A 24201-nucleotide genomic window follows, 5' to 3' on the forward strand; every position below is an offset into this window, starting at 1 on the left:
AATTCTTTTTTACAATTCTTAGCAACAATTAAATTAATAGCCCTGATATTCTTGATTTAGGTCTTCAACCCACAAGTTAAAAAAAAATTACCAGTTTGTGCTACTAGTTAACTTCTAGTAAATGCTTGCATTTGACAGAGTAAATATACAGGCAGCAAGTGAATATTAATTGAACAACTGAGAAATAACTGATTATGCCTTTTTGTGTAACTTTATATTCAAAACCTAATGTCATAAGGATATAATTCGTTTAGTAGGATATCTCATATTTGGTATGATGGAATTAGAATTATCACTATTTCATGAAAATAGACACATGGCTTCTGGAAGCAGTTGCCTCCTAATGAGGCTCAAGTACTGCTGGCTTCTCTTTGATGTGTGGCCAAGATTGGAAGCAACCGTGCCTCCCACCTTCTCTACAAGTCCTTGCTTTAGAATGGTCCACTGGGGACAGTGCCAACAGATGTCTCCATAAACTCTTGAATCACAGTGAAGATACGTTTGTTTTATGTTGGAAGCAGTTTTGTCTTTCCCATCTTTGGAGGAAACAACCCCGTTAATAAGTAGTCTTCGCTAAGTGGTGTTTGCATTTATTTTGCCATTACATGGTTGGCTGCTTCATGTGATCAGTCACCTCTTTCTTGGTTGTTGTTCTCATTATTTGACCATTTCTCAAATTTCTCTCCCTCATTAGTGTCTTACTAAGTAGTTAACAGCTTAGGAGATTCACTGTCTGGCCTGCTACTCTTTCATATTTGGGATTTCCAGGTTATTCCTTGCTATCTTCTTATCTCTCATTATCCTTCATGTATTTTATTAATTTAATCAGTCTTTCCTTTATTCAACAATCATTTACTTACTGTCTCTGATATACTGGGCAGTGTGCTGGGCCAGGGATTCAGAATCAATAAGACAAACTTCCTGCTCTCAAGGAGAAAATTCACATGATATGTATCATATCTGAATCAGCAGTGATCACCTGCATGTTAACATGACTAGATAGGAAAGTTTTCAATTCTGTTGTTTTGTTTTTTAATGCTTGTCCTTTCTTCCTACCTTCAGATATTTTGGTGGGCCCAGGCATCCGTATTTTTTAAAGCTCCCTATGCACATGGATTGTAATGAGCATCCAGTGCTCATTACACTGGATGAGTGTTGCTGAGAGTGCTGAGAGTCACTATGTGTTCCTCTTTAGGAACTGTGGGCTTGCAGAAGTGGGATGTTTCCCACCACCTGCCTGCTGAGGAGTGGAGGGGTGTTGGTGGAAGAGATCATACCCTGGCTGGCTCCTGAAGGATGTCTGGGAATTCACCAGAGGGAAAACATGTTGGGCTGTTTCCAGGTCGAAGAACAGCCTTTGCAGACACAAGGAGACACAGAAATATCTCATTAGGAGAGCTTGGGGAGTGGCAAATCATACCATTTGCTTAGAACATCCTGTCTACACAGGGAATTGAACCAGACAAGACTGAAACAGCCAGCCTTGGCTGGATGAATGAGGGTCCTGCATTCCTACCCAAGGCCTTTCGATTTTATCCTGGGGATGATGGGAGTGATAGGAGGGACTTGAGCAATGGAGGAATGTTACAAGATCTGTGTTTACCAGGCTCTGCCTTGTGGCTGGATAGGGGATTCCCTGGGAATAGGGATTCCCAGCTCCTCACCACGCATTAGAAAATCCTCCATTGGTCAAAAAACTGGAAGCCGTCTGCTATGACTCTTTGCCAGGGAAAAAGCTCATGTCATCTACTGTTGTCCTGTGTGCTGTGTGTGCTGGCCATAGTGACACCTGTCATGTAATTGGTGACTAAGGTCGTTGGGGTCCACTAGGCTATCTAGGCTGTGTTCGCCTCTTTGCTCCCTTCACTATCATTGTTCTTGGACATTGATCATTCCAGAAAGAGGGGGCTATTATTTGGCCAAGAGTCTCTCTAACTTGCCGTCTACTGCAGGACCCTCTGAGGGGCTGGAAAGGAAGCAGCATGAACTGATACCACTTGGTGCAGCCATCGTCATGCCATGTGCTGCTTCTCTTTCAGGGGCCCTCTTGTCAACAGAATCCTCATGGGTCAGACTAAATGTGCAGCAATGGCAGTGAGGTGCAGCCAGGTCCTCTTGTATTAACAATTGAAGAAGATGGTGGTCACCAATGAGACACAGGAAAAAGGCACACAGGTGGATCAGCATTCCCACCTCTATCAACTCAACTCCACCAACTTTTCTGGATGCCCCCTCTGCATAAAGCACTCTGCTAGGGAGTAGGGACATAATAGTGACTAATACACAGACTGTGCCATGAGAAGCTGTCAATCTGATAAGAGAACTAATTATAGAAACAAACAATGGTGTTGGAGGGTAGAGAAGGCAATAATAGACATTTTAAGGAGGATAGAAGTTGCCCAGAGGAGGAAGCGGTTAAATCTGTTCAAGCAGGTTTGTGAGGAAAGACTCTAACAGAGGGGGTCCTGATGAGCTAGGCTTTGAAGGTTGAGAAGGGGGCTTCCAGGGGCACAGGGGCATTTTTAAGCAGAAGGAACTGCATGGGTAAAGATTGGTAGACCTAGTTTTTTTTAGGAATTTCAAGTATTCTGGCGTGCATGCAGCCATGAAGTCAAGGGCAGGTTAGAGATTAAAGGCCAGTGGGTTTACCTGGGTTTCTGTAATATTTGAGCTTACTGATAACACTGATTGAGTTGTTTATTGATTTACCGCAGAATATGACCTCAAGGTAGATCATACTGGGAGTGTCCATGATGCTTTATCAACTATCAAGGGGGAGAGGGCACCTGTACATGGAGTACAGGTGGCCCTGCTACTGGAATCAGCACCAGCCCCACCCACTTTCCCAGCACATAAATCTTCCAGCCTCTGGGCTGGAAGGGAAGCTCTGTATCCACAGGTCTGCAAACAGCAGCACAGACTGCTGAAAGGACAACTCAGAGGAGAAAATCTCAGCAGGAAAGTGGCCATGGACCTGATCCCAAGCTTTTCTGTGGAAACATGGGTTCTCCTGGCTACCAGCCTGGCTCTCCTCTATCTGTGAGTAACCGTCCAGGCTCATGTCCTCTTAACCTTGGACTTGGGGTGCTAACCAGGCTCCCCTTTCCATTATCTGTTTTGAAGACTAAAATAGTTATCAAGGGGGAAGTTCCTTAGGTGTTTGATGCTACAAACATATGAGGGATTGTTGTTGATCTTATGCAGACCCTTTGAAAGAGTAAAACTCCCTTACAACTCTCAATTTCTGTGGCCATGAGGGCTTAGTAATGTTATTTGCTCCTGGGCATGATCTTTCAAGTGACTACCAGTTTGGACCTAGACTAATCAACCAGAATTCAGCAGAGGCAGATTAGAAGCAATTGGTTCCTTTGCAGTGGGGTCCTCATCCCCTTCTCAAGGTCTGGGAATCCCAGAGGCAAAAGGAGTGGCTTGGGTTTTTGTCTCATTATCTTCACCTTCTGATGCCTGTGTCTGCTCCAAGAGACTTGTAGAAGGACTGTCCCCTGTGTTACTCAGGTGGCTCCTAATACCCTCCTTCCCACCCCCTTGCATCATTTACACAAGGCACCTGGTGCTCCCAGACTTTCCAGACAGGTTGAAGATTGCTCCAACCCATCCTCAGACTCAGACCTTCCCTATTTTCTGTAACTCTCCTCTAGAAATCCTCTCCTAAGACTTAATTCCCCCATCCTGCAATTTACAGAACTTTTTACCCCTAAATGAGAAATCTCTAGAGAAGAGACCTGGAAGAAATCTTGACTTGTATTCTTTTCTTTCACCTTTTCCTTCCATTCTCTTGGAGAGTTGGCATCAGTGTAGAGATTTCTCTTCCCCCTGATATGAGATCTGCTAGCAACCTGTAAAGGCACTGGCTCCAAAAGCCAATTTGGATTCTAAATAGTTTTTACCTTTGAGTTACAATATAGGAGGATGAACCAAAACCATCCAGCAGAGGAATTACTCTCAATGCTTGGATTCCTGGCATCATGGAGCAGGTTGGAAGAGGTGTTATTTTCGATGTGTGGGTAGGGTTCAGCCTAGAGATCTCATTTGATCTCTATCTTAATTTCACTTTTTGAGAGCAGGAAATTATGAATACAGATGTGAACATAGGAAATATAAATCTCATTTTAATTCTTTGAAAGAAATTTTAGGAATTTCGGGTATTGTGGCAAAGTATTTTATGACTGATGACATTTTAAAATTAATTGATGTGGTTTAATTTCCTTCTATAATATGAAGTTTTTACTGTGATGAAACTATTTCTAACATGGACTTTCTAAAGGAGAAAAGAAAGCTGTTGGTTTATTATTTGTGACAACAAACATGCATAAATAACCTCATCCTTGTAGAGTAATGTCAGGAATGTGAAGCTAGGGTACAAACCTATACTTCTATGGTAAACATTGTATATATGTGTGTGTGTATATATATATATATTTAAATGTCCAGGCCCAGCAGGTTTTTAAAATCTCTCAGTGCAGGTGAATAAGTGAAACTGTGAGCCAGTGATGATATGAGAGGCATCCGGGTAGGAGTCAGGGTGAAGTGGAAGAATATTCCTCATCCCTCAGAGCAGAGACACTCCTCTGTCCTGGTCCCACAGGAGGTCCCTCACAGGGCAGCAGGGTTGGCATCTCTTCTGCTTGAAGCCTGGAGACTAGGACACCATCTAAGTCACTCTGTGTATGGTCTGTTTGGTAGTGGCTTTGTCACAAGATAGTGTCAACACTGGACATACAACACTGTAGACTTAGAGAGACTGATGCCACCAAGAATCAGTTGCTGTAGAGTAGACAATGCTCTTTTTGTCCCAATACAATGGAAACATAATAAAAGTAATCAGCTTTATTGTTAGTCCCTTAATTTGTACTGGAATCGGCACTACTCTACCAAAAGGAGGGAAGCTGGAGGGAAACCAAAGAATTCACCCAGCCCACCCTCTGCCTTAATATGGGATTATGTGAGTTTAGACACTAGACCGGATCTTTCCTTGAGGATTAATGTTTCTAACATCTACTCAATTACTTGGCTTCACTTGAGAGTTTGTACAACAAACTGAAAGTTCAGAAGCAGAAATTGCGTTAATTGATTTGCCATGGTTGTGATTGCAAAAGAAGGAACTTGGTGGGACTAACTGAGGCCAACCCTGTTTCTGGCAGTCAATGCACACACTTCCACCAACTGTTCTGGAGGAAGGATCCAAATGCCTTGGTGGGCCTGGCTGAAGTACCTCTGCTGGGACCTTCAAGTACATATCCTTTCATGAAATTTTTGGGGTTTATACCATCACATATTATAAGATTTGCTGGATTTGAACTAAATATTTATATCCTGTACTGTTTTAAAGGCCAACCTCCAAAGAAGAGGAGACAAGGTCTTAATATGACTCTCTGGAACATTTTATTACTCATTTTATTTTGCTTAATGCATCATCTGCCATCAACAGGAAGGTACTGAAGTTTGGAAGGCCCCCTGTCTTTTAGCCAAAAGCTTTTGTAGGACATGTTGAACTATTCATATATAGCATATTTTTCAGCCACAATTTCCTCATTTGCTTCTGTAGAGTTAACCTATAGGCCTAGCAACATCATGGTGAAAATGGTTGTTGGTAGCCTCTTCCCTCAGCCTCTCTTCTTCCTCCACTGTGCCACCTGTCTGTAACACGGTAGTGGGAAGACTTGCAAGGATCCAGAACCCTCAGTTGTGATATTGCACACATGATACATGAAAGATAAGTTGCAAGCAGGCCTGCCATTGGGAACACCAGTCTTAATGGGTTTTTGAGATAGTTGATCCACAGAGGCAGCAAAGTAACTGCTTTGTGAGTGACCATCTTGAAAAAGGTGAGTGTGTCTGGCATGGTGCTTAGCAGGTAAGCATCACAGGTTGAAGGATCACATGCCACAAAGGGAAGTATCGTCTGTAAATGGATTCTCTAGTCATTGGTTCCTTTATTCAGTATCATTCAGGAAACATATGAGTCAATCACCCTTCTCTATAACTCAAGTCAACCAAATTGTCTGACAACAGAGGTGTGGATGGAGCTGAAAGACACTCCCATTTCTACAGGGCCAATGGAAGCCTTGAACATAGTTTTCATTCTACAGAAGTAAGAATCCTGTGGCTGCTTCATAACATCTCTGTGAAGATAGTCTTAAGAAGTACCAGATTCTAAATCAGGGTCAGGGCACAGAGGGAAAGAAAAGCATAAAGGTCTTTGAGCAAACGGTAAGAACAATGTCACAGTAGGCTCTCAGTAACTCTCTTTTACTGAGTGGACCCCGTTATGCAAAATCTCATCATCACAGCAGAAAAATAATTTTTCCCCTTTCTACCTAGAAATAGAATCTCCAAATCATGGGAGAGTCAACTTACTAAATAGACATGAGTGAATTCTCTGGAAAAATTCCAGCCTGAATCACTCAGGAGCCCTCAAGTTTGGAAACATTTATGAAGTATTCACTCTAGTATTGGGACCATGAAACCTTCAGCTGCTTTTAGCTACTGCATTACTTTTCATGGGTCACAGAGTGGAGGTGGGAAAGGAGAGGGTGAGTGAATGTAATTATTGCTGTTTTTGTTCATCACCTACATGCTCTCTTGACTGTTCCAGTTCTGAGTCAGTGACTGCCCAGCCCTACCATATTAAATGATGTCTGTGACCTGGCTTTCTTTTTCACTTTATAGATATGGGATCTATACACATGGACTTTTTAAGAAGCTGGGAATTCCAGGGCCAAAACCTCTCCCTTTTTTGGGAACTCTCCTGGGCTACCGTAAGGTGAGTTTTATTTGAAGTTCTCCTTTGCTTCTTATGACTGGAAATTCCAGCTTAGTTCCATAATACACATGCCCCGGCTCTGGAGGAAGTTCTGAAGTTTCACACTTTCCAGGACTGTTGCCATAGGCCTCAACCGGTACATGGCCAGGTTTACCACAAGGCTCTATTTTCAGCTGTTAGGAGTCTCAGGTTTTCCTTCAGTTGGTCAACCCAGCTCTCTGGCTGATTCAGCACATGACTTGATGTTCCAACTTGTATGCATTGTGAAGAGGATTTTCTTTCTGCCATGTGCAAGTTCCCAAGAAGCAACAATCAGACTGTGTAGTAGGAGTAAAGAATGAAGGATGTGCCCAGTAGTGGCTCATTAAACTGTCTACTGTAAAGTCAGAGTTCCCTCTTTATAGCATAAGCTCTGGGTAGCCTTTTCGTTTCTTCCTCCTCTTGGGTAGTTTTTAAAATTCAGTTTATTAGGTAGCCTCAGTATTCATCATTTGGTAATTTGCACATACTTGAATTCTCTGAAGAACTGATAAACCCCTGCAGTTATTTCCATGGCTCTAACTAATCCTCTGCTACCCATGATATCTTCGGGGTTTGAGAGGTGGAAGAAGAGCTTTCTGTTTTACTTCTCTTCTTTCAAAGGAGGCATCTTGTGGGTGAGTCTGAGCATGGAGTATGTAGACTGTGACAAGATGGTGGTTGTCTATTGGCTTCAGATATATAACCATTGATCGAGTTGTATTTTCTTTTTCTTTTTAGCGTAGACAGACTCACTTATACAGAATCACTGGAAAGGAGATGGTTTGAGAAATGTTTTAAAAAATTTAATATAACTGAGCAGAGTGTACTAGGTGACAAATGGACTGTGAGTTCTGGCAGAGCCTTTGTAGTTAACCCAGCTGATGCCTGAGCCAGGTCGTGGCCCCTGGTCGGAACGTTATACATTTTTGTCCAAATGTAAGGAGGCAGAGACTTGTGTGCAGGCTCCTCTCTGCCTCAGATTTCCTTTCTGTCAGATGTGAAGCTTATTTCTCAGATCCCAGTTCTCCCAACTGAGATCTTCAGTGCCTCATTACCACCTAAGAAATTTTGTGCTTTTTTTCCCTCTGAAAGAGCAATAATTTCCTTTCTACCTTTCCCAGATCAGCCCCCTTAGTAGATACACTCCTAGATCCACACTTCTGGAACCTTCTTCACATCGTTAAAACATCGCAACTGAAAGCAACAGAAGGATTTTTAAAAGTTATATGTGAAAAGTCATATTAGGTGTTTTGATGTTCCCTGTCTTATGTGGAGTGGTGACATCTCCCATCTTTTCCAAGTTGAACTGGAAAACTGGAAGTTGGGTCCACTTTTTCATTCATTCATTCACTCACTCACCTTCTTTCTGAACAAACATGGCTTAGACTTATGGAATCTGCTGGAACAAAAGAGTTCACTAGTGTCTTTTATTTATTTATTTTTTTAAGATTGGCCCTGAGCTAACATCTGTTGCCAATCTTCCTCTTTTTTTTCTTCTCCCCAAAACCCCCCAGTACATAGTTGTATATACTCGTTGTAGCTCCATCTAGTTCTGCTATGTGGGACGCCACCTCAGTGTGGCCTGATGAGCAGTCCTAGCCCAGGATCTGAACCAGTGAAACCCTGTGCCACTGAAGTTGAGTGCGCAAAATTAACCACTTGGCCACGAGGCTGGCGCCCACTGGTGTCTTAAACTTCCTAATTCTGCTGGGATTCTAGAGAAAGCTCATGAGATAAATGAAAATGATGCTTAACTAGGAGATCAAAGAGTGTGCAGGCCATTCTTACTTTCTCTCAGCTTCAGTTTTTTCCTGTGTCCATGAAGGTAATAATTCAGAGGGTTATTTGATTCAGAGACAACACATGCACAAGCAAAAACACTTGAGAAAGACAAGGAGTTACTTAGTATTCACAGACATGGGTAAGTCATTTAATATCTGCAATACTCAGAGAAATTTCTAGAGTGACTTTAAATGTTCCATTTTGAACAGCTCCATTATTTTCTCTGCTTCCCCGTAAGACATCTATGAATAAGAGATTCCCTCTGCCAGTGAAAGATAGTAAGCCCAGTTTCGTGGGATTCAAATAATTTATGTCCCAATTAGAGGTAGGTTTCAATACATTTACATTAATAATCCTATTTTGTTTCTCCTTGCAGGGTTTCGGGGGTTTTGACACGGAATGTCTTAAAAAATACAGAAAAATGTGGGGGTGAGTATTCTGGAAACTTCCATTGGATAGGCTTGTTATGAATAGGTTTCCTGGAGTGAAAGACTATCTTAGTCCAGAGCCATTTTTAGAAACTTTAGAAATAAGGGAATGAAATTGCTCAGAATCCTACTATCACTTTTTGATCGTTCCAAATCTTTTTCCGGTTGTAGGCACATTATTACACATTTGTGTTAGTATGTCTACAGTTTTCCTCTAGCGTTATGCCTTATGCACTTATCATATTTTTGATATATCTTCAAAGTTATAATTTTCATGACTGACTCTCATTAATTAATTTTTCTGTTCCTAGATAATTTATTTGCCATCCATTATTTACTAACCTTACTTCCATTTTGTAATAAAATATTTTAAACATGCAAAAATTTATGGAGTATGGTATAGGAAAAATCCACAGACACAACGCCTAGACTTAACAAATGTTCTAATGTTATTTCCAGCCCTGATCTCTAGGGTTATAGATCATGTAATGTCAGGATGAAAGTCTGGATTTCCAGGTGTGGCTCCAACTGTAGAATCTGGCTTGTTAAATTTAATCAGCTCTGTTTTCCCAACAGGTTTTATGATGGTCGACAGCCTGTGTTGGCTATCACAGATCCAGACTTGATCAAAACTGTACTAGTGAAAGAATGTTATTCTGTCTTCACAAACCGGCGAGTAGGCATCCATTTTTTAAAATTAAAAACTTTACTTATTTATTAAGTTTTTATTTAGAAATAATTACAGATTCACAGGATATTCCCAAAATAAAAATTATAGGGAGATTCCATGTTGTGCAGCTTTCATCCTGTTTCCCCCAGTAGTAATAACTTCATAATTATAGTACAGTATTAAAGCAGGAAATTGACATTAGTACTATCCATAGAGCTTATGCAGATTTCTTCAGTTTCATGTGCGCTCATTTGTGTGTGTGTTGTTCTATGAACATTTAACATATATGTAGATTTGTGTAATGACCACCACACTCAAGATACACAACTGTCCCATCACCATAAAGCTCCCTCTTACTATTTTTTTATAGGCATGATGTGTAGCTTGTGTTTTCTTCTTATCAAGGAGGATAAAAAGCAGAGAAAACACTTTTTTGTTTTGCTGAGGTTGATTTATCAATTTTTTCTTTTATGGGCTGTGCCTTTGATATCAAGTCTGAAAACTCTTCGCCTTCCACTAGGTCCTGAAGACTTTCTTCTATTACTTTTTCTTGAACATTATATAGCTTTACATTTTACGTTTAAATCTATGATCCATTTTGTGTTAAATTTTATATCAGGTGTGATGTTTTGGTCAAGGTTCACTTTTGTTTTTGGCCTATGGATATCTAATTGCTTCAGCACTGTTTGTGGAAAGGCTCTCTTTCCTCCATTTAATGGCTTTTGCACCATTGTCAAAAATCAGTTGGATCTATTTATGTGGGTCTAATGTTCATGCTCTATTCTATTAATTGATCTCTGTATCTATCCCTCCACCAGTACCACACAATCTTGATTACTGTAGCTATAGAGAAGTCTTAACATCACGTAGAGTGATTCCTCTCGCTTTCTTATTTTGTTTTTAGAATTGTTTCAGCTATTCGAGCTCCTTCATCCTTCCATATGAATTTAGGATAAGCTTCTCTATGTCTATAAAAAAATTGCTTGGATTTTGATATTATCTATTGATCAATTTGGGAAAAATCTTTACACTTACTAGGTCAAGTCTTTCAATCCATTAACACAGTATGCCTCTCCATTTATTTGGGTTTCTTTGATTCCTTTTACAAAGATTTTGCAGTTCCCACCACAGAGATCCTGTGCATGTTTTGTTAAATTTACACCTGAAATATTTCATTTTCTTTGGAGTGAATGTAAATGGTATCATATTTTCACATATTCATTGTAGTTATATAGATGTGGTTGACTTTTGTGTGTTGATTTTCTATCCTACGACCTTGCTGAGCTAATTTATTATTTCCAGAGATTTTCTTTTTATGTTACTTGAGATTTTCTACATTGACAATTATGTCACCTGAAAATAGGAACACTTCTATTTTTTTCTTTCCAGTCTCTATGGTATTTATTTCTTTTTCTTGTCTTACTGTACTAGGTAGGACTTCCAGTATGATGATGAAGAGTGGTGAGAGTGGTTATTTTGCATTGTTCCTGAACTTAGCAAGAAGCATTCAGTTTTTCACCATTTTTAAAATTGTTATTAATTTATTTTTGACAAGTAAAAAATGTAAATATCTGCAGTGTACAATGTGATGTTTTGATATATGTATACGTTGTGAGATGATTACCACAAATGAATTAACATATTAATTAACTCCATAGTTACCTTTTCTTGTGTGTGTGGTAAGAACACTTAAGATCCACTCTCTTAGCAAATTGCAAGCATACAGTACAGTATTATTAACCATAGTCATAATGCTGTACATTTGGTCTCCAGAGCTTGTTTGTCTTGTAAGTGAAAGTTTGTACCCTTTGATCAATATCATCCCTTCCCCTTTTCCCTAGCCTCTGATAAACCACCATTCTACTCTCTGTTACTATCGGTTTGACTTTTTTAAAAAATTCTACATATGAATGAGATCATATGATATATGTTTTTCTGTGTCTGGTTTAGTTCACTTAACATTTTGTCCTCAAGGTTCATCCATTTGTTCACAAATGGCAGAATTTGTTTCTTTTTCAAGGCTGAATTATATATATATATATATATATACATATACATACCGCATTTTATCTATTCATTCATCTGTCCACTTACATTGAAAGTAATTACTGATAGAAAGTATTTATTAATGCCATTTTGAATGTGCAGGTGTTTCATAGATGCTTTGTTTCTTCTTCCTCTCTTCATCCCATCTTCCCTTTGTGATGTAATGTTTTTCTATAGAGGTGTGCTTTGCAGGCATCCATAGCATCTATGCTGGTTGTTGGTTTCCTCAGCAGCATAGGCTCCAGAGTCTTCTGCAGAGCAGGTCACAAAGATTCATGGTCACTCCCACTGCATGGCTGATCCTGGCAGCCCCGGCCATTCTTCTCTGTTCCTAGTTGTCTCCAGATGTCTCAGCTATGCAGTCTCTGGATGGATTGAAACCAAAGCAGGTCATTTGTTCAGTGCACTGAAAGGCTGGGGAAACTGGTCACTTACTCTGCTGTGCTATTCCTGGCAAGGGGAACTCTCTCAGCCTGGAGAGTTCCCTCTTAGTGCTGATCAGTGCTGGCCTGTGGGATGAAATGAGGCAGACAAAGAGAAACTATTTCCTCTACAAATTTTGTGCAGTATTCTTGTTTCTTTTGGTCCACTGTGTTGCTGAAGCTTCTTAAGTAGGCTTCTGAGCTCTCCTATACCTGTTTTCCTTTTGTCAACAGCTGTATATTGTTTGTGGGTGATGGATGTTTGAGTCTCCTACTCCGCCATCTTGGTGATATCACTCTAGTCTTTCATCATAAGTGTGATGTTAGCTGTAGGTTTTTAATAGATGTTCTTTATGAAGTAGAAGAAATTACCCTCGCTTCCTAGTATTTATCATGACTGGGTGTTGGTTGTATCCATTTTAATACAAAATATAATTTTGGAAGATGAAATAAAGTCTCAAGCAGCTTAGCTTGGTAGGCCAGTCCCAATCTAGAAATATAATTATTTCTTTCTTTTCCTTTCTATACCTGAAGAAAAAATGTAATGGAAAGGGATTGCCATGTGATTGTATCACTTCTTCAGAATAGCAAATAGATTACCAATGTTTTAAGTATTAAATATTATTTATTTAAAAATCACCATATCAAGAAATCTCTTATTTTGAGTTGCTTTTGCTGTACATATATTTAAAGACAGAACTAGTCTGAGGCAACATACAGTTTGACAAGGCCATCTGGATATCTATCACAAATCCCTTTCTACTCTGCAGCCCTGGAGAATGAACCAGGGCTCTTTCTGTTCTATTCTCATGGAAGAACAGAACAGTTTCCCTACCACATGAGTCATTTGCATTTAAAAGGAGATTGGAGTATAAAGGCTGGAAACAACATTGGGTGGCTAGATGTCTCCTTCACCTTCACAGGAACCTAGACATTTGGGATAAATATTTATTGATCACCTATCATAGGATCTGCTACTAAGTAGATAGTCACTAAATATTTGTTGAGTAATTGATGCACATTTAACAAATTTTTCACAAGTGTTGAGACCTCCAAAACTTATGTAGGGCAAAATGTCTTTTGCCTTTGAGTCTAGTCTTTTGGTCCAGTGGGGTTTATGAAAAATGCCATCTCTATATCTGAGGATGAACAATGGAAGAGAATACGAACTTTGCTGTCTCCAACCTTCACCAGTGGAAAGCTCAAGGAGGTAAGAAAGTAGAAACTTTTACTTAGAAACTTAAAGAATACATCTGGGTTCACGTAAAAAATAAGATCATAGTCTTTTTTTAAGTGGTATTTTGCTGAATTTGAGCTGCCTAAAAATGGTGTTTTCTTTTTGTTTCCTAGAAGAGACATTATAACATACATTATACAATGTCATTTGCTGCTCCATGCATGTGAAAGCTAGGTCTTTCTAGGACTTGAGTCTCCTCATTTAACTTTGTGTGGTGTTGTATATTGTGTCTAGATGTTCCCCATCATTGGCCAGTATGGAGATGTGTTGGTGAGGAACCTGAAGAAAGAAGCAGAGAAAGGCAAGCCCATTGCCTTGAAAGAGTAAGTAGGAGTGCACATGCTGGGATTCTGAGCTCAGTCAAGAGACCCTCCAACTACCTGCCATGCAACCCAAATTCAAACTGTTGAGTTATTCTAGTGAACAAACAGAAGTAGGTGTGTGGTGCTACAATTCCAATGGGCCACCCAAGGAGTGCAGGGCAGCAAGGAGAGAATGGGTCTTCTCCTGTGTACATGAAACAGGATTAGTTTATCTGCTTATTTATCAACTTGTATATTCTGGAATTCAAAACTATGTAGTTTCGAAAGAAGAAACATGATCATACCAAAGTTTTCAGCGTGGAGGGTATGGAATGGTGAAAAGAAGACGTTTGGTACATATCGATGGACAGTGCGTGGAGTAGGAAAGTTACAACGTGGAACTTGGAACAACTTAAACCCCTTCATGATTTCGTTGAGCATACCAGCAAAATACTAAATAATAAATCTTACCACCACTTCCCCTTCCTTCAGTCTCAAAAGAGAGAAGGCCCCAGATAGGCTATGCATATGGTGATCATATCATCTATTGCATAAACTTGTATATGTAATTATGCAGGAACACCAATGTAAACTGGGACCATCTTGGGGAAAACTGGGGGCGTATGATCACTTAGCTATGGGATCCCCCAATCAATTTTGGATGATTTATTATTATTATTTTGTACCTAGGGACATTCTTAGTTTTTACATTACAGAAATGAGTCTGTACCCAGGGCAACTGAGATTACTGGAGTTGAGGAGGAATGGTTCTTTCAGGAGTCTTAGCAGGAGTGTAGAGAAGGAGGGGTGACATTACCGGCAAATTAGAATAGGGGTAATTCCTTTGTAATGTGCTAAAGAAGAGTCAGCTTTCAGTATAGATACTGTGGTGAGGCTCAGTGTCATCTTTCTTGACTACCCTAGGAAGAGTTAATTATTCCACCCTTTGTCCTGCTCAGACACAGTGCTTATATACCTACTATTGCCCGTACTCTGTACATCATATGGTAGTTTGTCTGATTATGGTTCTCTATCCACCTATGACTCAGCTCCTTCAACTCAGAGGAGGCTCTAAGATGCCTTAGTGCCCCATCTCCCCTAACACAGGGCCAACTGCATCACTGGCACATGATAAACACCTCATAAGTGAGTGTGATGGTAGCGTAGACTCTTCAGATGATCCAGTAAAAGGTTCTGAAGGTATGTGTCTCTTTACCTGTATTGCCTGGGAGCATGAACTTACATGCAGTTCTTGCTGTGTATTTTGCATAAGGATAGTAAAGAGGTGCTGATTTTAGCTTTCCATGTCTTTCTTTCTCTCCTCAGCATTTTTGGGGCCTACAGCATGGATGTGATTACTAGTACATCATTTGGAGTGAACATCGATTCCCTCAACAACCCACAAGATCCCTTTGTGGAAAATACAAAGAAACTCTTAAGATTTGATTTCCTTGATCCATTCATTCTCTCAATAAGTATGTGGACTACAATTTTTCTTTTCCTGCCTTCCTTCCTTCTTTCCTTCCTTCCTAAATGGGCTTTATTAATACATACTTCACATATGTAACTCAACCATTTAAAATGTACAACTCAATTTTTTCACATTTTAAGTATCCACCCACAGATGCATGGCTAAAGAAAATGTAGTTTATATATAAATTGGAATAGTATCCAGCCATAAAAGTGAAGGAAATCTTGCCATTTGTGACAACATGAATGGACCTTGAGGGCATTATGCTAAGTGAAATATCTGACGGAGAAAGACAAATACTGTATGATCTCACCTATATGTGGAACCTAAAAAGAACCAAAACCACCAAACTGATAGAGAAAAGAAATCAGTTTTGTGGATACCAAAGGTGGGGGTAGGGGATAGGGGGATTAGGGGGAGGTGGTCAAAAGATACAAACTTTTGGTTATAAGTTAAGTCCTGAAGATGTAATGTGCAACATAATGACTATAGCTGACACTGCTGTATGGCATATTTGTAACTTGCTAAGAGAGTCAAATCTAAAAATTCTCATTGCAAGAAAAAATATATTCTTTTGTAACTATATGAGGTGATGGATGTTAACTAAACTTATTGTGGTAATCTTTTCACTATATATATATAAATATATATATATATAATATACATATATATGTCAAGTCGTTATGCCATACATCTTAAAATTATACAGTATTGCAGATCAATTATAATTCAATAAAATTGAAAAAGATTTTTATTCCATTCAAAGATATGTGCAACCATCACTATAGTCAATTGTTAGAACATTTTTGTCAACATAGATACTCTGTATTTTTTAACTACTACTTCCCTCTCCTTAGTCCTAAGCAAATGCTAATTTACGCTGTCTCTATAGATTTAGGTAGCTTGGAAACTTCGCATAGATGGAATCATACAAATGTGGTCTTGTGTGGCTGGCTTTCTTCCTTTAGCATAATGTTTTCAAGGTTCATCCGTGTTGTAGCATGTATCAGTACTTCATTTCTTTTTATGGTCGAATAGTATTCCCTTGTATGGACATACCATGTTTTGTTTATCCATTCATCAGTTGATGGACATTTGAGTTGTTTCCAGATACTGGCTATTGTAAGAGTACTGCTATGGACATTCATGTGCAAGATTTTTTTAATCTACATACCTGTTTTTGATTCTTTTGATAGTGTACTCAGGGGTAGAATTGCTGAGTTTTATACTTATTCTGTGTTTAACCTATTAAGGAACTGCCAAACTGTTTTCCACAATAGCTGCACCATTTTCCATTCCCACCAGTGATGTATAAAGTTTCCATTTTCTCCACATCCTTACCAACACTGGTTCAATACTTTTTTGTTTTTTGATTATGGCCATGCTAGTGGGTGTGAAGTGGTATCTAATTGTGCTTTTGATTTGCATTTCCCTAATGGCTAGTGACGTTGAGCAACATTTTACATGTTGTTGACCATTTTTATACCTTCTTTAGATAAATGTACATTCAAAGCTTTTGCCCATTCATAGTTGTGTTGTTTGTCTTCTTGTTTGTAAGAGTTCTCTATGTACTCTATGTATCCTTATCAGATATACAATTTGAATTTCCCCCCCCATTTGGTAGGTATCTTTCATTTTCTTGATAGAGTTCTTTGAAGCAGAAAGTTTTAAATTTTGATGATGCACAATTTATGTATTTTTTATTTCATTGCCAGTACTTCCGGTGTCATATCTAAGAATCTATTGCCTAATCTGAGGTCATGAAGATTTACCCCTTGATATTCTTCTAAAATTTATATAGTTTAGTTCTTATGTCAGATGTTTACTCCATTTTGAAGTATTCTTTTTTTGTGTTTATGGAGTGAGGTAAGAGACCAACTTCATTTTTTTGCATGTGGCTATCGAGTTTGTTGAAAAGAGTATTTTTCCCCACTGGACAGTATTGGAAACTTTCTCAATATCCAGTGTAGTATAGACACATCAGTTTATTTGTAGACTCTAAATTCTATTCCATCGATCTCTATGTCTATCCTTATGACAGTACCACATTACCTTGATTGTTAAAGCCTTGTGGTAAATTTTGAAATCGGAAGTGTGAGTCCTACAAATTTATTCTTTTTTTTTCAAGATTGTTTGGCTGTTCTGGGTACCTTTCAATTCCATGTGAATTTTAAATTCACTTTGTCAATTTCTATAAAGAACCTCGCTAGGATTCCCTAGGAAACACCTTAAATCTTTAGATCAACTTGGAGAGCATTGCCATCTTGACAATATTAGGTATTCTGTTCTTTTCTTTCTTTCTTTCTTCCTTCCTACATTCCTTCCTTTCTTTTTCTTTCCTTTCTTCCTTAAGAAAGAAAGCCAACACTTGTGTCAATCTTCCTCTATTTGTTGTATGTGGGACACCACCACAGTATGACTTGGTGAGTGGAGTGTTGCTGTGTGCCTGAGATCTGAACCTGTGAAACCCAGGCTGCAGAAGCTGAGTGCACGAACTTAACCACTAGGCAATCAGGCCAGCTCCTCTGTTCTTTTTGAAGTTTATGTAAATTGAGTTCTTTTCTTAATTTCCTTTCTGAATTGTTTGTTGCAGTGTATGGAATACAGTTTATTTGTATATTTATTTTGATCCCTGAAGCTGAACTAGTTTATTATATCTAAGTGGTTTTTAATGGATTCTTTAGGATTTTCTATATATAGAATCATATTATCAGATAATAGAGAAACTAGTTCTTCATTTCTTAGTGGATGTCCTTAATCAGGTTCTGATTTCCTTCTATTCCCAGATGATTGTGTGTGTGGTATTTTTTTTTTTTTTTTTTTGGTGTGGAAGATTTGCCCTGAGCTAACATCTATTGCCAGTCCTCCTCTTCTTGCTTGAGGAAGATTGTCCCTGAGCTAACACCCATGCCAATCCTCCTCTATTTTGTATGTGGGACGTTGCCACTGCGTGGCATGAGTGGTGTGTAGGTCCGTGCTGGGGAACCAAACTGGTGAAGCCTGGGCTGCCAAAGCAGAGTGTGCGAATTTAACGACTATGCCACGGGGCTGGCCGCAGACTGAGTGTTTTTAACGCAAAAGGATTTAGAATTTTGTGAATTGCTTTTTCTGCATCTTTTAAGATGATCATGTGGTTTTTGTTTTTTATTCTACCGATATGGTGTATTACACAACCTTGCATTCCTGTGATAAACCTCACTTGCTTATGGTGTATACCTTTCTTTATATTTTGCTGGATTCAGTTTGCCAGTATTTTCTTGAGGATTTGTGCACAAGATATATTGTTCATAAGATATGTTGGTTTATAGTTTTCTTTCCTTGTGATGTCTTTGTCTGTTTTTAGTATTAGTGTAATATTAGCCTTATAGAATGAGTTTGGAAGTATTCTCTGCTCTGTTATTTTTTGTAAGAGTTTGTTAAAAATTGATGTTAATTCTTTTTAAAATAATTGGTAGAATTCCCCATTGAAACCATCTGGAGTTGAGCTTTTCTTTATGGGTAGGTTCTTGATTACTAACTCAATCTTTTTACTTGCTGTAGGTCTATTCAAATCGTATATTTCCTTTTTAGTCATTGAGGTCACATTGGTTTATAACATTCTATAAATTTCAAGTGTACATCACTGTATTTCAACTTCTGTGTAGACTACATCATGTTCACCACAAAAGTCTAGCTGCCACCCATCACCATACACATGTGCCCCTTACCCCTTTCATCCTCCCCCACCCCATTCCCCTTTGGTAACCACCACAGATTGTCTATTTCATCTTGAATTAGTTCCCGTAGTTTTTGCCTTTCTAGGAAATTGTCCATCCCACCTAAGTTATCTGAATTATTGGTGTACAATTCTTCATAGTATTCCTTTATAGCTTTTAATTTTTTTAGTATCAGTAGTAATGTCCCCTCTTTTGTTTCTGATGCTAGTAATTTGAATCTTCTCTCCTTTTTTTGGTCAATCTAGCTGAAGTTTTTTTTTAAAAATCTACTTTTGGTTTCATTGATTTTATCTATTTTTTAATTCTCTATATCATTAATTTCTGCCTTACTTTTATTATTTCCTTTCTGCTGCTTCCTTTACGTTTCATTTGCTCTTATTTTTTCAGTGTGTTAAGGTGGAAAATTAGATTATTTATTTGAGACTTTTGTTCTTTCTAAATGCAGAAATTTATAGCCATAAATTTATCTCTGAGCACTGCTTTTGCTACATCCTGTAAGTTTGGGTATATTGTGTCTTCATTTTTATTTATCTCAAAGTAATTTCTAATCACCCTTTGGACTTCTTTTTGACCCACTTGTTATTTAGGAGTTTATGGTTTAATTTTCATATAGTTCTAAGTTTCCCAATTTTCTTTCTGTTATTGATTTCTAACATCATTTCATTGTGGTTGAAAGACATCATATATTATTTCTATCCTGACTCCAATTTCTTGAATATACATGATTAATTAAATTAACAGAATATGGTCTGGTTTATCCAAAGAGACTCTAGTCTAATGGATAAAAGGCTAAGAGGTCAAGGAATGCAATCCCATTCCTTGGGTCACTCCAAAGATGCAGAAAGAGTCACTGACGTCATTGCTATAGTCATGGCCCCTAAGCATGGACTCACTGTTGCTCAACCACTGGCCTGGAAGTCCAAGCCAAGGTCATAGAGGGATTTGCTCCTGGCTAAGAACCCTGGTGTCTTTTACTCTTCTAGTTAGTAGAGGAAATTATAATTGCTCCAGGTAAAATGTGCATTTTCATTGTGCTTTCTTTTTTTTTTCCCTACAGCAATTTTTCCATTTCTTAATCCAGTTTTTGAATTATTAAATATATTTCTATTTCCAAAGAGTGTTACTGATTTTTTCACAAAATCTGTAAAAAGGATAAAAGAAAGTCGCCTCAAAGATAAAGAAAAGGTAAAATCTGGGGGATTACATAAGAGTATTCACTTTTTGATAGTTTATTGAGCTGTATACATATGATTTGTGCACTTCTCTGTAAATTTTTAAAGGTAGATAGAGAACTCTAGGGTTTAGAGTAAGAGAGTTCTAACATTTTGGAGGGAATGAAGAAGGTGGACACTGGAGAAGGAGATAATCAAATAAGTCAGAAAGCAATGATTAAAATTTAATAAGCGTTAAAATTAGTATGTTACCACATGAATATTGTTGACATAAAAACTTTACCACTTCCCTTCAATAAATTGTGAAAAGATAAAAATTACAGCTTACAAATTATTTTACTGGTATTATAACTTCCCCAGATCTTATATTGGCCAAAAATCACTTCCTTCAAGCCTTTCATTTTGCACATTGCTCAATGGTGGGCCCCAGCAGGCTACCTCGTGAAGTATAGCGTATCCTGAATTTGAGCCCTAACCTAGTCTGGAGTGGGCAGGAGTCTTCTCTGGGTATTGAAGCTGTAAGCTGACTAACCCAGCTTTGACTTCATGAGTCCTGGACATCAGCGTCTGCAGGTCTGCAGGTCAGGTAGACAGGGCTGAGTACCACAGGATGTGACTGAAGATTGCATAGAATTCTGAGTGGGTGGGGCATTTGAAGATGTTTACACAAAAGCTGCTGCTGATCTCTGCAAATTTCAGGTTATTAATCTATGTGGCCATTCATTAAGAATTAAGGCAGGAGAGAAAAATGATTTAAGTCAGGGTCTTTCTCCTGAGCAAGGAGGCATGACCAGAAAGGGTGCAGGCAACTCTTTGACCAGGAAGCTGTGTTCAGAAGCCAGAGAAGCCAAGGATCAAAGAGAGCAAGGATCAAGAAGCAGTTGGACATGATGGCTAGCTTTTTCTCAGGTAAACATCATGCTCTCCAAGTTTGAAGCTGGATGATTTTGTTCAGACAAGACTAGTCACATTTATGGACTTGAAGGGCCTATAGTCTCAGGAAAAAGGCTAAGTACTGCATTCCTGATTTATTTTGGACTTCACAAGTGACTGTGTATCATTGGAATTTTTCTTCTGCTTCCAGCAACGAGTGGATTTCCTTCAGCTGATGATTAACTCCCAAAACTCCAAAGAAATGGACACCCATAAAGGTAACCAAGGAGTTTTCAGAGGGCCACTATGGGGAAACTTGGAGGGTGGGGATGGTTCCAAAAACATGCAGGAAGTTTTCCAGGTAGATGAGAATTTCTGCCAAACTGAAGAAAGGTGCATGTTCAGATATAAATTGTAGTCAGGGGAACTTTCTAGAAGCAAGCATGCACAACTTTCTTCAAAGCTTGATGGGCAACCATAAACATGTATTTCATGCCTAGAAGTCAGTCAGTGGTCTGTGGATCACCTACATCAGAACTTCTGGGGAGCTTGTTTCCATGTCAATTTTTAGACCTCATCCAGACCCAGTGAATCAGAGTCTCTGCCTGGAAATTTGCATCAAGGCTTCATCATGTCTGGAGGCACATTGCTCCAGTGTTGGGTGACATTCACTTTGACACTTGATTAAAGTTCACTAGCTTAATATACTGTAAAGTTTTAATTTTCTCCGTGTAATTAGTAAGTAACTAATGGGAGAAGCCTTTGAGATTGTGTAAACATTCTGTTTATCTTCAAAATCACCTACTAGTTTTATTAATGTGGATCTTTTTTTTTTTTTTACTGAAACTGCTATTACTGTGATGGTTGCAAAATGATAATTTTCTAATTCCAGCATTTATTCTACATTTATGTGTTGAGTTTCCCTTTTAAGAGATAATTTTCCATTCTCTCCAATTTATTTATTTATTTGTTTGTATCTCTATAATCTCATTTATTACTAATTTAATCTTTTCCTACTTAATTCTTTATTTTGTTCCTCAAATTCTCTCAGATTTGTCCAATGGAATCTCTTTCAGGTGGGCTCCTGTGTCCTTTTTTAATATTCTTCCTTTTGAAATTTTACTTTTCAAGTACTTTATCTTTTAGTGCAACTTTAGATTCATGGGCAAAATTTAGCAGAAGATACAGAGATTCTTCACATACCTCCTGCCCTAGGTACATACAGCTTCTGCCACTGTCAAAATCCCTCACTGGAGTGGCACATTTGTCACAATCAATGACCTACGTTGACACATTATTATCACCAAAAGTCCATAGTCTACATTAGTGTTCACTCTTGGTGTTATACATTCTATGGGTTTTGACAAACATATAACGACATATCTCCACCATTATGGTCTACCGAGTATCACGAATCCTTTTCACCTATTATTTTCTGAACATTTCCTTGCTTTCTGATGCAAGACATTCCAGATTTTTTTGTATTTCTCCTGACCAGACTTGCAATCAAGCATTTCTCCAAGGAGCCTGGTTCCTTTTAGTAAGAAATGGTATTTAGAAACAAAAATGTGTCCTCTTGTTTCTGATCATTTATAGTAGCTCACTGCTACTGAGGGTGTCTTTGCTTCTAAACCCTCTCGGTGGAGGTAGCTAAGAACATCAAATATTTTTACACAGATATGACAAACATAAATATTTCTGTATCTACCGATAGCCAGTGATGTAAACATGCTCTGTCTCTGTCTCTCTCAAAAAAGTCTCTGATTCTAGTTTATTTCTATGACGAGAATACTCCCATATGTTCAATTTCAAGTTACTAATGGTTTGACAAACACTTCACAGAATTCCTGAACATTTAACAATTGGTCCCTAGACAGCAGTGATGATCCGACTCCAAAACAAGAGTATAAATATAATATATCTATGTCTAATGCTTACATCTATTTCTATCTTTCTCTCTATCTGTCTCTCTCTATCTAGTCCAATACAGCTTTCTGTCGTGAAGGAAATATGCTATATTTGCACTGTTCGATATAGAAACCACTAGGCACATGCCGCTATTGAACACTTGACATGTGACCACTACCACTGAAGAACTGAAACTGAAATAGTATTAAAATTTAATTGGTTAAAATTTAAATAGCCACATGTGGCTACCACATTGGACAGCACAGATCTAAACTTGGAGTATCATGAGATTCATACTAACCAGAGGAAAGAATATGATTACTGAATTTACCCACAACAGCATCACGGAAATCATCATTGGGAAACCAGCAATTTGTAGTCCTTTCTTACACTTACTTTGAAAAGTTTTTAGTTTTGAATTTAATGACTATGATTGGTACCATGTTTATTTCAGTGCTCTAAGAATCTAAATTTCCTAATCTAGTCTCAATCAAATAGATTAGAGCCTGAGCATACTTAGTGTCTTTCAGGAGAAAAACTAAACTAAAGGGAGGCCAACTTATAATCACAAGGGCAGTTTTCTGAGCATAAAGTAGACAAAGAGGGGCAGCATATGCTGAGGAAGATGACATTCAAGCCATTAGTGAGTAAGCATTGTCATTACTCCTGCTGGACCCTATTTTTCTACATTTCATGCTGGCCAATGCCCTCTACTGACACGTTCTTTCTTCTCCTATTTTAACGCTGTTGACTAGACTAAGGTCAGTTACAACTCTTCTGGCATTTTGTGTGTCTCTGTAGTTGCTGTATATATCTGAGGTCTTCCATTTGAAGACTTGTGCCCCAGGTCTTCCAATACCTGATGCCTCTCAAGTACAATCCATGCTTTTCAAGCTAGGTTGTGCACACAAACCACTACATCTTGTGAAACGTCAGATTTTGGTTAGATAGTTCTAGGGCAGGGGTTGATATTCTGTGTTTATAATAAGCTCCAATGTACTGCTGAAGCTTCTGGCCCATGGACCACGCTTTGAGTAGCAAGTGTTTATCTTTAGTGCAGTGTTATTCTCTTAAGTTCCCTCAAAGATGATTCTATGAAAAATCCTTTAATTTTCTCTACAATTAAGCCTTAATATTGAAAACTTTCTTAAAAATTTTCAAGTTATATTTTAGCTAGAGTAATTTAAGTTTTTCCTTGGGGGAGGATGCTACCCCATATTACTTATATAGTTGTAGTAAAGTACTTTTCGGATTCTCCAAGGGACATGCTAATAACACTGTGTATGTAAGCCAGAAATGCTATTTCTTAAATTACCCAGCTGTGTTGGTGGCATAATACAGGGTCTCATAACCAGGAGCAGAAGGCCAA

General features: G+C 38.5%; 1 protein-coding gene across 1 annotated transcript in view; it reads left to right on the forward strand.

Moving 5' to 3' along the window:
* Window positions 1-2885: 2885 nt before the first annotated feature.
* The window catches only part of CYP3A96 (cytochrome P450 3A96), a 28718-nt gene continuing 7402 nt past the window's right edge, over window positions 2886-24201 (forward strand). Inside the window, 9 exon segments of the mRNA NM_001146163.3 lie at window positions 2886-3039; window positions 6691-6784; window positions 8964-9016; window positions 9592-9691; window positions 13250-13363; window positions 13625-13713; window positions 15019-15167; window positions 19937-20064; window positions 21136-21202. Of these exon segments, the coding sequence (NP_001139635.3) occupies window positions 2969-3039; window positions 6691-6784; window positions 8964-9016; window positions 9592-9691; window positions 13250-13363; window positions 13625-13713; window positions 15019-15167; window positions 19937-20064; window positions 21136-21202 (865 nt within the window). The 5' untranslated portion in view covers window positions 2886-2968.

The sequence above is a fragment of the Equus caballus genome, chromosome 13 (genome assembly GCF_041296265.1).
Source record: "Equus caballus isolate H_3958 breed thoroughbred chromosome 13, TB-T2T, whole genome shotgun sequence".
NCBI classification, from domain to species: Eukaryota; Metazoa; Chordata; class Mammalia; order Perissodactyla; family Equidae; genus Equus; species Equus caballus.